Here is a 13,929-nt window from a genome sequence, read left to right as displayed (position 1 = left end):
ATGGGCAGGCTATTTCCCCAGGCTTTTCCAGTTCTGGGGCCTGTCAGTTTTCCCAATGGATCTCAAGCATAACTGCTTTGACACTTTCCTGTTTTCAGCTGCAGCTCAACACAAAATTGCAAACTAACTGCTATCCTGACCCATAGTGCATTACAAGGAAGGGCAGGTTTCAGTTCATGAAAGATTCTGGCATTCCAGCTGAATTACCCTAAAACACAGCAGCTTCACAAGCACAAAACTGGTTGCTTGTGCAACTTTACGGGAGAAAACACAGTAAGTAAAACTTGAGAATAATGTGTATCAAAGCTACTTTCTTTCTGCTCATTTCCATGAAGAAGCTTCTTTCCTTTTTGGATGAGTAGTCACTCACACTGCATCAGCTTCTTTCACTGCCAGCCCATGTGATGCTCTAAACAGGGCCTCCCAGGTCCTGCAGCGCACTTGCCACACCACTCCCCAGCTCTGGGTTAGCTCCATGCACAGCTGAGAGATGGTCAGAAGGCTCAGCTTCTCCATTTTAGAGAACAGAGGAGGCTTCAATTTCACAGTTTCAATGTCACAGGCCAGCTCTGATGGCACCTTCTGAAGCTCGTGTCTAAAGCAAATGTATAAGAGCACTATAATAATGAGAAAAGTTATTCCTTCAATGAAAGCACTGAAGTATCTAACTAACAAGTTAGCAAGTTACGCTAGGATTTGCATTTATAGCATGCCTCTGTTCTCTGGCATAAACAGGTTGACTGTGCTTTCTCTCACAATGAGAAGTGTGTGATGTGAGGCCAAATTTCTCTGAGCAGAGCTCCCAGGCACCTGTGCATCCAGCAGCATGCCAGTGCTGTGTCTCAGCTTGCTCTGCCTGCTTAAAGCCATGAGGAGCTGACAGACCGAGTATCCCTGAGCCCAAGTCCCTGGCAGCATCAGGCTTAGCAGACACTGCCATCTGCATTCAGAAACATGTCAGAGGAGCCTGGAAGCAAACCTGGTAGGTGTAGCTTTGCGTCAGAGGGTTTGCTCAGGAATCATGAGATCCAGGTTTAGAGTCCTGAGCAGAAGGGAAAGGCCAGAGCCAACACCCCAGGCATGCTCTCTTTCAACTTCCCCAGACTTTAGGGGACTTAGAAAAGTTCATCTCATCCTCACAACCTCTGAAGTGAGCTCCCAAACTGAACAGTTGAAAACCAGAACAAAAGCTTGTATCATATGCATACCTCGTCTGTAACCACTGAAGACAAAAGCAAAACTTTTCAAATTTAGTAGGATGCAAGAAATAGCATAAGTTGCTTTTGCCTTTTGTATCTGGAATTCTTCACCCTGTCTCAGTCCTGGTCTCCTGTCCTCTGTTTCCCTCCTTCTCACTCTATTTTATTTTTATTTTTGCTCTCCCAGGTATAATTTCCGAGGCTTCCGCTGGCTCCAGGCTATGATCTTTGCCATAGAAGAAATAAACAGTAGCCCAACTCTCCTTCCCAACATGACCCTGGGATACAGGATATTTGACACTTGCAATACAGTCTCTAAAGCCCTGGAGGCCACACTGAGTTTTGTGGCCCAGAACAAGATAGACTCCCTGAACCTGGATGAATTCTGCAACTGCTCAGAACATATCCCTTCCACCATTGCAGTCGTGGGAGCAACCGGCTCTGGCATCTCTACTGCTGTGGCCAATCTGCTGGGACTCTTTTATATACCTCAGGTACGCCTTCACCTCTCTTGTTTAGGTTACAGAAGTGGCCTGCCTCTCTGCTCTGCAGAGATTAAACAACGATTGTTTAATCTTTGCCATTTCCAATAGGACCTCAAGGAGAGAAACAATACAAAATGTGGGGGTTTTCTTATGGTAGAAATATGTCTTGCTAGCAATTTGCAATCCCCAAGCACAAAGGTTACCAAGCAGTGAATAACAACATTCAGCCAACAGCAACTTAGTCTGGGAAGACTAGAGTCCTCTAGAGTGGTTTAGTCTGTGAACATGGGTATTTTAGGTCAGTCATTGGCAGTTGCCAGCCTCGACGGGTTAGTTGTGATGTTACTTCACCACGGTCACTGTCTAGTCATTCCCAACTCCCACAGAGCCCACTTAAGGCAGAGCTCACTCATTGCCAGCTATTCTTAGGTCTCTCAGCATCTCTGATCATTCAAGTAGGTGATCTGTAAAGTTGTTGCTTGTGCTGATCAGGTGCTGTGAAGGTTTCTTCTGGGCTGACCTGCCTTTCTTTTGCCCTAGGGCCTCCAAAACAGGGTTTGTGAAAGCATGTGGATATGCCCCCCTCCTTGTCCTGGGGGTCATCTCTGTGGTGGTGTAGTTGTGCCAGCTCCTGTGTCGCAGCATTCTTCTTGCTGTCTGCTGACTCTCCTGGGGCCAGTACCAGCATCCATGGTCCCATCCTTTTGTTTTACAAGCTTGTTGCCCTGCCAAGACCCTAAGGAAAGTATGAGGCTGGCATATTAAAACTTAATGTTGTTGCTCTTGATTTTAGATTTCCACACTGATGATAACTTTGGAAAAGCGCTTGGCCTTATCCATTTATGTGTTGCCTTGTATAGCCTAACATTTTCAATTCCTCTTCTAAAATGAATACAGGTGCCAGAGCTCACAAGAGTCCTTGCAACAAGATTGTGTCACACTGCACTCTCAGTCTGTCCTGAGAGGATATATCTTTACTTCAGCCAGGGCTCCAATTCCCATCTGCACCACAAATGAAGAAGGAAGGATTCTTGACTGCCTGGTGCACAGTAATATATCTTGTCTGTTTAATGTTATCAGCCTGACTCCCTCACAAGAGTCTGAAAAAATGGACTTTTGGTCTCTGAGCAGGGCAAGAATGGTTTAAGCTAAGAGCAGTATGTGCTATCTAGGTATTGCCCGGAGTAGCATTGGAAGGTGGTGTGTAATAAACACCGTGATGGCATTTTAAGGGGTATTGTTGATTTATACGTCATATTACCAGGTGAACAAGGGCAGCCAAGAAGTGTTGGTGGGTTGGACTGAACTTCAGAGATGTTTGCAGTTCTCAGGCTTTCTCTTTGAACAAGGAATGGCATTTGTGCTACAAAGCAGTAGTCTTATCTAGAGGTTGCAGAAACAGGTAGATGTCAGGAGTTTCAGTTCTGGAACAAAACCTCAGCCAGGTGGTTGAAGTATGACAAATGAAAGCATGCTTTTAAACTGGGAGTTGTTGGGCGGCATTAGAATACACATTATCGCTACCATTTAAAGCAAGGCCATTAGCAAATCCATGCTTAATAGACCTGGCATTTCAGTGGAAGTTGGAGGTATATTTTACAATTAATGTAAGGCTCATTACTCATTCCGCTGACATAGAAACTGAAAATGTTATGACTTCTGTTCTGGTACTCAGTATCTCACCTCAGTGTGCCCTTACAGCCCATGTGGGAGTGGGGTACCTTGCCTGTACCTCCTGGCAATAGGTTGTAGGAGATGAGAGCAGCACTGGGCAGGAGCCTGTCCAGGGGAGAGTATAGCTCTGTGAAAGGATTTGCTCCTGTGGCCCTTCAAACTGCACTAGCAGACCTCCTTTTCTTTCTTCTTGCAGAAACATTAAATGCCAGAGTTTAAGGAGGAGAGAAGGTTTTCTGTAAATTTCCACTTTGTACAAAATGAGAGTCAGTCCTAAAGAGTTCAGATACCAATCTCAAAATGCAAAGATAAGTGACTTATAAAAGTTCTCCAGATCTTTAAACAGTTCTCTTCTAGGTTTTATGATCTTCTTCCTACTTGTAGAAAATCCAAATTATATCTTAAAAGCATATGGCACTTGTTCTGATTAGGAAAAAAAAAATTCTTGATAGCCTTAGAAAAGGAAATAAAATCCCATTTTAACTGTAGAACATGGTGGCTTGTGGAACGTGGAATGCCTACTTGCTTCTTTGCTGATTCTGGCCAGCAATCAAGAAATACTGCTAAGGTAGTATTAACCAGCATTGCCATAACACTCCACAGGGTCAAGGCGACTGATATACATCACATTCTTAATTCACCTGGCAGGGATTGTATATACCACACATATGGTGCCTGATGGAGCCTGTTTAAGGATGGGGACAGAGGTGAGATGCAAGGAGAGACAGACAGAGGTAGGTTCTGGATGGCAATACCAGCCTGCTGTCTCATGTCTGGTTCAGGACAGAGGAAGCCTACATTTTGTCTGAATTACGTGCATTGCCCTCGTTTATCTAAAAGATACATTCCTCTTGTTTCTGGATTTGGCAGGAAGTACAGCAGGGTGCGTGTAGGCCACCCATGGCTCACCCCTCTGCCATTCCTCCAAGCTAGCGTCAGTGTCTCTCTCCCTCAGATCCTTGACCTTACAGGTGGATGTGAGCTTGCTCCAGCCTCTCGGGTCCGAGCAGCTGCTCCTGTATGTTTGCCTCTGTAAAACAGCCACAGCTACAAGAACATACAGACTCTCAGAGCGGATCATGTGCAACCACAGGCTAAGAGTACGTGGCTGCCAGCAATCTCTTCATCCCATCCGAGGTTACACAGGTTGACAGTGATGCTAGATAAATGTAGGCAATTTATTCCCAGGCAGTTCACTTCATGGTGTGTTTTGCTTGTTTACTGTGCTCTCACAGGTCAGCTATGCCTCATCCAGTCGTCTCTTGAGCAACAAGAACCAGTTCAAGTCTTTCCTCCGCACAATCCCCAATGATGAGCATCAGGCTACGGCGATGGCAGACATCATCGAGTACTTTCGCTGGAACTGGGTGGGAACAATTGCAGCTGACGATGACTATGGCCGGCCAGGGATTGAAAAGTTTAGGGAGGAGGCAGAGGAGAGAGATATCTGCATTGATTTTAGTGAGCTCATCTCCCAGTACTCGGACGAAGAGGAGATCCAGCAGGTAGTGGAGGTCATCCAGAACTCCACAGCAAGGGTGATTGTTGTGTTCTCCAGTGGCCCAGACCTGGAGCCTCTCATCAAAGAGATCGTCAGGCGAAACATCACTGGTAAGATCTGGCTGGCGAGCGAGGCCTGGGCCAGCTCTTCCCTGATAGCCATGCCGGAGTTCTTCCGTGTCATCGGCAGCACCATCGGGTTTGCACTGAAGGCAGGACAGATCCCAGGCTTTCGTGAGTTCCTGCAGAAGGTGCACCCCAAGAAGTCCACCAACAATGGCTTTGCCAAGGAGTTTTGGGAGGAGACATTTAACTGCTATCTCCCAGATGGGTCCAAAAATTCTCCAGCTTCAACTTCCTTCCACAAGGGCCATGAAGAGGGACTTGGAGCTGGAAATGGAACGGCTGCCTTCCGACCTCCATGCACAGGGGATGAGAACATCACCAGTGTGGAGACACCATACATGGACTACACACACTTGCGGATATCCTATAATGTGTATTTGGCAGTATATTCTATTGCCCATGCCTTGCAGGATATATATACCTGTACCCCTGGGAAAGGACTCTTCACTAACGGATCCTGTGCGGACATTAAGAAGGTTGAGGCATGGCAGGTAAGTCCTTCATTTGTGTGCCTGTGCAATATACTTGCAGAAGAAAGACAAGCTGTCCCGGATGCCTTTTAGGGTGCCTTTCATAATCCTGGGTTTCAGGCACAGCGTAAGGCTCCTGGGACATAGCATATCACTTGTGTGTGAGTTAGGTGCACGGTCACACCCCACAGGGAATGTAAGGTAAGTTGTGTTAGGTTTGCTGCAGTGAAAGGGGCTTAAACTAAGTTAAGTTTTCTTGCGTTCGCTGTGGGCCAGAAATGCACACACAGACAATTACCACAGACTGGCTGACGCAAGGTAACTTGATCATATATTGAGCCCTTACATAAACAAGAGGGCCAGGAGAGAGCACATAAACAAAGAAAACAGTTTTTAGAGTTCATTTTCTTTGGCAAGCTCTATGTCTTTTGCAATCCCACAGCAATTTTCCATACAGGCTGTATTTTTTCCCCACAGTTTTAAGCTTATATAGGATCAAACTAAAGCAGGTTGAGTAATGAAGGAAAATAACGTGTGGCTATTGGGCAAATAATAGATAGTTGCTTTGATTTGGCAGTGATATTTGTAAACTGATAAAATGATACTAATGACTTAGTCACATTTGCCCTTTCATTCAATGCGTTCTGCCCACTGGCACATGGATGGTATTCTAGCATTTTGTCTTCTGATCCTTTATGAATACTCTATACCTTACTGTGTGTCTGATTGTGCTATCCGATGTGATATTCAGTATGTGTTTTTAATATCTACTGCGTTCTAAATAACAGAATTAGCTTGTAAGGCTATCAAATGAAGATATGTCAAATACGTAGCAAATTCTGTTTGCCCTGTTCTGGTCATCACAGAAAACTTGGGCCCAAACGTGCCTGAAATCAGAGCAACACTGATGAATATAAGGAGGATCACATCCCCATTTGCATGTGTAATTTCCTCTATTCATGACAGTCTAACCAAAATAAAGGCTATCCGTGCCACAAACTTTGCGGATGTTGGGTCAGCGTTCATGGGAACTGCAGTTTGGTTCCTGTCTAGTCTCACTCAATGAAAAAACATCAGTCAGATCAAAGTAAAAGGCTTTGTCTTGACAATTATAGGAAACTTGCATTGCTGTAGATACCTGATTTGGGTTTAGTGAAACCACTTTACTCAGAGTTGATGAGTGTGGGATTTGACCCTGGTTTAGGGGAATCCCGCGATTGCTGGCTCTCTCTGGGGGTTCTGTCTTTCAAAGCTATTCTGCTTTTCAGGAGCACACTCACAGAAGTGGGCAAGTCACAGACAGATTTAGCTTTCACTGTGTTGGTAAAAATGATCCAGAATAAATATATTTTTAATTCATTCCCTTATGCCTTGTCAAGTTGGAAAGTAAGGCAGGATATTCATACCATAGCTAAGTAAAATAACGTGGTGTTTGTTGAGGATTCCACAATTGGGAAGAATGTTCCCTCATTTCTGTGTTGCTTGTCTGGTGCTGAAGGAGGGCTATATCAAAATGTAAAGCATCCTGTTGATCTAGGCTTTTGGATATGCATACTTGCCTTAAAGGAGGGAATCAGCATCAAGAAAGAATATGTGGGGGATAACATGACTGGGCAGCAATAGCGGGTGCTGCAAAGGAACAGGCTATACTTGAAATGATCACCATTATGTGGTGTTAGTTGTCAAGCATATTTGATATTTGTGCATTTTTTCAATTCATTTCAAAATCAAACACATGAATAGCAAGTAAATGCCGAATTTGTGTGCACACCTACTTCATATCAGGCATTGTGGCTCATTACCCTCGGGAAGCTTTCCTCAGCCTTGGGGGTAATGAGTTCACCTCACAAACGTGCATCCTCCAGCATCTCCAGAGAGCATTTTTCTGACAACCAGACAGAAAAAAATCTTTCTACGGAAGTCAATCTCATGTGCAGCAGTACTTCTGCTGGTGGTCAGCGCCTGCTCCCTCTTCTCACAATCAGCTAAAGGGTTTAGTGAGCAACCCGAGAGAGCGAAGGACGGCGTTAGGAAGTCTCCATGCCTGAGACTGGAGGCACCAGCCGCTAATAGCATCTGCAATCACTGCCCAGGTGGTGTGGGGGACAGATAAAGTAAACCCAGTGAACTCGTGGCTCCATTAGCCTAAGCTGTTGTCCAGAGCAGCCCTTGCCAGCAGGGTCAGTGGCTGGGGTGGATACATGGTGCGTTCCACAATTTAGTTATGTACCATTTAAATTTGTTGCCTTTCAAGGGCATTCTCCCACTAACACATATGAGTTATTATTTAATTCGTTGTCTGCTAATTGTTAATTTTGTATTTTGTAGTACAAACCTTTTGGAGGAACTGTTTTATATAATTCATGGAGGGTGCTTGTGTGGGTCTGTGTATAAAAATAACATTTTTACCTCAGTGATCAGTTCGTTTGAACGGGACAGCAGGAAGCCTAGCACAGAATTACTGTGAGTTGCTTAAATTGGGTGCAGTTCCCCTATTAAGAATTTACTATTTACAGTTTAAAAAAGCTCTAAGTATGTTTCAGCATGGAGAGGACGGGATTTTTCTGTGTCTCCCAAGCTGAAATATCAAATACTAACAACTTTCATCTTGACTTATTTATAGCTACTTGTTTAAGAAGCTGCTTACTCATTTTCTCCACCTAAGTCAGTGGCAGACCCTCTCCATAAATTCAGTCTTGCTTCCTTTTGTTTTACCAAGGCCACTGAAGCTGGCTGTGGGCATTCCCACTGGAGATGGGACTGGTCAGCCCACACTCGCAGGCTGCGGCAGCACGTGCAGAGATGCAGGCGCAGGCAGAGCTGGTGAGCAGGCAGGGCAGCTTCCAGGCAGGAGCCGTGCCACTCACTCCGCACGCAGAGCTGCCTGTGGGGTTGAGAGTCCTCTGCCTCAAAATGGGAAAACTGGCACTTCTGTACTCTACAGAAAATTACAGCTGTTAATAGGATGTCTGTGTTGCCCTTATTCTGAGCAATGTATATGCCTGCAGCTGTCACATTTTAAGAATCTACCCTGCTGCAAGGCAGAAGATAATCCAGGTGCACACCTTTGCAAGATGCCTGCAAAGAGCAGATAGTATTCTCTGCACATGCCATTGTTGTGTCCTGCACAATATTGATCAAGATCAGATTAATTACTTCTTTTTGCAGTGATTTGTTCAGGTAACAAAAAGGTGCAGGGCAATCCAGAACAAAATGTATAAGCAATTTCTGTCACATTTGGAGAAGGCAAAATTTTACACAAAGCACTAAGGTTTAAAGTGCATGACTGCAAATAGTACAACAGAAAGAATCCTCTTAAAGGACTCTGTCACCTCTGATTATCAGACGCCCATTTTCTTCTGATGGTGGGCTGTGATATTTTTAGGAGACTGTATTGAGTAGGGCTAATTCTGTGGGTTGCTCTGGTTCATGGACTGGCATCCCCCAAATACAGGCTCTCCCCTAAGCTATAGAATAGCAGTGGGAAGGTATGGCAAGAAGTGGGACATGGGCTCAGGGCTCCTGTACTGATGCTGCCTCTTTGTCAAAATTCCCTGCATCTTTGGCCTGTTTCTCCATAACAGTTCAAACAGTCTGCTTTTGAAGCCCTTTTTTCTTAATATCTTCCTTGATAATATTTCCCAGGTCCCTCGGGTTCCTTCATTTTCTTGGTCTCTGCTCACGTGGCTATTCCCATGGTCACTTCTAACAGCAAGTCCATCTGTTCTTCTTTCAGTTCCCCTCTGAGCAAAGATTTATAACCCTTTGGGGCATTTACAGGAGCCTCTCTGGTGTCTCTGTCTCCTTTCAAACACTGGATGGTCCTGCAAAAAATAAGGGGAAAAATAGTAGGGGATCCTAATCTGTCCTTCAGAGCAAGTATTTACTACTTCATATTCTTTCTGCATGAGAAGAGGAAAAACCTGTCTTTTCTTCATAGTTCACTCTGTTCTTCTGCCCATTCATTTGGCTTCTTGATGATTGCCAACAAGCAGCTGATGGGCCTCTCTTTCTGTCTCACAGTAAAAGCATTGTAATTAAATAGGGAAGATAGGCTCCCTTGGATTTGCGACGGCAAAGGTGTGCAGTCACAGGGTCATGGAGAGGAGCATCCTTAGGTGGACTCCCAGATGATTTGCAGGTTGTGGTTACACTGGAGGCTGTGAACTTTGGCAGGTTCGTGAGTGAAAAATGAGATAGCTCTTCTAGGCACCAAGGCAAAGCATGCTGCACAGGCTGAAAAATGTGTTCCTGTAATGATTAGCAGGTTAAAGACGTGCTCATGTAAATTATTCTATGCCTAGAAATCTGATTGACCTCAGACTTAGTGAAAAGCTGCCATATGCTGTTCCACAAAATAAAAGCAAATACAAATTGGCTTCACCTAGCAACACCTAAAGACTTATATTACACCTGTGCACCTCCCAGCCAACAGTTCCTTCCTCTGTGCTGGTGATATGCATTATGAAGAGGTAAAAATGGATTGGTGCCTTCTTCAGCTTTACATTTAGGTATGTCTGGCTGGCTAGCAATTGATTCTGCAAGGCTTTAAAGAAGTGAATGATGCCTTAGATGACATACGTCTCTCCAGACCTTTGAGCCTAATGGCTTATCTAATCAATTTTGTGTCTGTTGAACTATATAGGCCTGTCTGAACAATTAAAATGGTGTATGGAAAACAGCTGCTTTGTGGCATAGAGAACAAAACAGTATCAGAACAGGTATTAACTGAGGCTGGTGTGAAAATTAGTCATTTGGGAAGAATTGCAATGAAGACAGAGGAAGCTGCTGAATATGAGGCAACTGCAAAACCTCACCTAGTCAGCATTACAGATACACTGGAGATATATTTGTTATGAACAGAAAGCAAGCATTTCACCAGTGTGCTTTCATTGTGGGAGACCAAACTGAGAGGCAGACAACTTGATTCACACACAGAAATGTGTGGGTCAATAGAGCAAACACAGCTTTTTCCCTACAAGGGCAATAACAGATGATCGCTTATTCATCAGTTTGGAGATAACAACTTGCCATCAGCTGAGAACATCACTTGAGCTCTTCAACTAAGCAGACAATAAATGGAGTATTATTTAGATGTGTCTGCAACTAAAAGGAGAAAGACTTAACTGGACCTTACTAAAGCGGGGGTCAGGCCTGTAACGTCACCAGTAGAAAATACACAGGGAAACCATCGCCCCGACAGGTTTGCTAGAAGAAGGGTAGATGAACTGCATGCAGCAAATACACAACCTCTGTGTCGTGAAGTAAGGAGTTGTGGTTATTAATTACTTAGTAGAAAATGGCTGAGATTCTTCTGAATCAGAGTAGTACACACTGCCTGAGGACAAAAAATGCAGTATTCCTGCCCACGCCCAAACGTGTTGAATTTTTCATAAAAGTAATTTTTAATATAGTCACTTATGCGCTGCGTTACAACAAAAGCTGTGTTTGAAAAGAAGCCCTTTCTAATATTTATGAAGCTCATTTGTACCTTTGTCACGTGGGGAAAAGAATTCAGTTTTGCAGCCCATATTGGACATGGGAATTTTAGGGAAGGCTCCATGAGATGCTTACATAATGTCTCTGTCTGTAGCGACTTCAGATAATAATTATCCCTTGAATTACCAAGACATCAGTATCTTTTACTAAGACACAGCATGTCTTTGTTACATAAAAGGATGTAAAGTTTCTTCTAGGACTGACCTTTCCTGATGCTATTCACAAATGGAGCTGGTGGCAAAGGGCACCTTGAGAATCCCCTAAAGGCACTCAGAAAGTGAGGTGAGGAAACAAGTGGGTTTATCAAAAATTCAGTTTCATGTCATAATCATTCCTCTGACTTGCCTGATTTCCATTTACCCCAAGGTAGGTCTGAAGCTAAATTCAAAGGCATGATAATTGCAGCATAGTTTATTATTTCTTTTCTTTCTGGGTGGTCAGCCATCTTCACAGATGCTTTACTAATCAGCCACATAGTTTTATCCCCAAAGTGAACTTTCATGCACTATGAAGGACTAGTGTTGCTCCACACAGTGGGTGAAGTTTGGAGGAAGGAGAACAAATTACCTTTTATGTCATATAAAGGACCCTTTTGCCTTGTAGGTTTAAGTGATCTTCCCACTGAACCAGATGCAATACTTTGCTCAGAAAGGACTTTTACCTGTGTCTCTAGGAGGAATTACATGAAGGTTATTTAGGAACTGTAGAAATCAAAGCCTTGACATGATATTTCTTTGTTGGCCAAGACTTATATTGATAAAGGAAATGGGAAAAAAATGTTTTAAGTTGGTAGCCAAGTGAAACATGTGCCCAAGCACAGTAACAGGGCTTCTACTGGGACTTTAGTTGAACATTGGTGGGACCTATGACTGTGCTTGCAACAGATGCCCCTTCTAAATGTCTGAAACGGTTGCGTGAGTTCAGTCAGCTCAGTGTGACTACAGGAAACTTTAGGGCTCTTTTTTTTTTTTTAATGGATAGTAGTTCTTGGATAGATTATAAATAACCATTGAACTCAGGTTTGACGAATGACCATTGTTTTGTTAAAAGAAATGACAGCAAGTATGCACTATCAGTTGGTTCTCATTCTGACAGAGAGAGGCAGCTTACCCAAGCATTGAGCTAATTCATCCTATAGTTACAAATAGGAAAGAATTTACAGTCAAAAGCTATAACTTCTTCCTGGCCTAGAGAAAGGCACAGTTTTTCAAATCAATATCAGCAGTGTTCTGTGCAGGATGCAGTTTCAGACCTTGTTGGGACTTGGAAGAGGCTGACCCATAAAGGGCTGTTAGAAGAAAGCGACAGCAAATGGGTGCAGAGAGACACATATACAGATTTGTTCACTGCACAGCTGGGTAGAGACGGCATTAAACACCTCCCGGAAAAGACGTTTCAATCAGATTTTGATTATGCAAGGCATTATATGTGAATTATGCTACTTGAAAACACTGAGCTTGTAGGATAACCACTGGCTCTATTATTAGCATTAATAGGTGGACAATTAATTGTGTATTATTTAGTATTAAATTTAGACTTAAATTAATAAAAAGAGCCCTATCTGAAGCTTTTAGATACTTCACTGTAACAGTTATTGTGCAGTATGATGACCTCCCAAGAGCATTAAAACATCATTTACTCACTCAGGACTTCTGCCAATAGATCCTTCATCGTTAGTACACACAGCACCCTGGGCCATTGTACCCAGTGGATTTCTCCATATTATATGTTACAAGTGAAAAACAAAGCAATTAGGGCATTAAATCTAGATTAGGTGGCCATAATGGTTCTTTCATATCATGGCTGTAGGTAAAGACAGCAGCATACAGAGTGCAGTACAAAATACCATCTAATAGCACTGACAATTAGCTCTCACTGTACTTGTACTGTTGCCTTTGTCTGTCCAGAGACCATCTCTCTCCACAAAACCTTAATAGAAACCTAAAAACGTTCAAATGGAGTCACTTGCCGAATGATCATGCAGTTTGAAATCCTTTGTATAATAAACTATGTAAATTTATGTCACGTTCAGGAAAGTAATTTCGATCCAGCTAAGGGATGCTTCACATTGGATGTAAAGCCCATGTATTTCATTTCTGAAAGCTGTGTTTGCCAGTCAAACTTGTGTTTAGCCAGATTTATTTCCCCCAAAGACATGCTGACTAGTAGACCTTTCTTTTATTAGTATGATCCATGGCAGGTCACATCTCTTGTCACAGATCGTGTCTTATTTCTAGTAGGGATTTAACTGACCTTTAGTTTCATTGGTCCTTACTTGGCCTTGCTCTATTAGATTTAGAAGTCCAGATGAAGTACTCATTATTTTTCTCCATACAGTATTTCTGCACATTGATCAAATTATTCCTCGGTCTTATCTTGATAATTTAAAAGAGTGGTGTTTTAGTCATAAGATATGTTTTCTGCTTTATTTCTGTATCTTGTCCATTCACTCATCCTTCTTTTTGGCATATATTCAGTATTGCTTTAACAGCCTCAGCACAGCCAAACAGTGAAAAAAAATCCCACATTTACATGCTCTTATTATTTCTTTATTTATACATGCACAAGTTACATGAGCCTTCCTTGCCACAGCATACAATGGAAAGGTCCCATTGAGTTGCCAGTAATACTTTGCAGGATGTGGTACCCTTTCTGTGCCTGTGGCTTGAATTTCTTATGCCTTGATGCATAAGTCTGAATTTCACTGTATTAAACACAGATGTTTGAGAGCAATCTGGGGGAAATGCTTTTTCTTGATTATTATTATTTAGCATTGCTTTAATCCATGCATTTTCTGCAAATTTTCCCAGCAGCACTTTGCTGCCAGAGTATTGATGAACATATTGGGTAACAGTGAGTTGTTTACTGAGGCTGGAGGAATTCCCCATGAACTGATCATCTCTCTCTGTTGATACGTGTTTTTACAAATCTGTTCGGCAAGTCTCGATCCACGAACAGATGCTTTACATTAAACGT

The 13,929-nt window shown here is 43.1% G+C and overlaps 1 protein-coding gene across 4 annotated transcripts in view; it reads left to right on the top strand.

Moving 5' to 3' along the window:
- Positions 1 to 13,929, top strand: part of CASR (calcium sensing receptor) — a 78,397-nt gene that overhangs the window by 43,033 nt on the left and 21,435 nt on the right. For all 4 annotated transcript variants that reach the window (XM_030020930.2, XM_030020927.2, XM_030020928.2 and 1 more), the window contains exons 3-4: positions 1,387 to 1,693; positions 4,594 to 5,475. In XM_030020930.2, the coding sequence (XP_029876790.1) occupies positions 1,387 to 1,693; positions 4,594 to 5,475 (1,189 nt within the window). The remainder of the gene's footprint in view (positions 1 to 1,386; positions 1,694 to 4,593; positions 5,476 to 13,929) is intronic.

Source organism: Aquila chrysaetos, chromosome 7 (assembly GCF_900496995.4).
Source record: "Aquila chrysaetos chrysaetos chromosome 7, bAquChr1.4, whole genome shotgun sequence".
Taxonomy (NCBI): domain Eukaryota; kingdom Metazoa; phylum Chordata; class Aves; order Accipitriformes; family Accipitridae; genus Aquila; species Aquila chrysaetos.
This window is presented reverse-complemented; position numbering and strand designations above follow the sequence as displayed.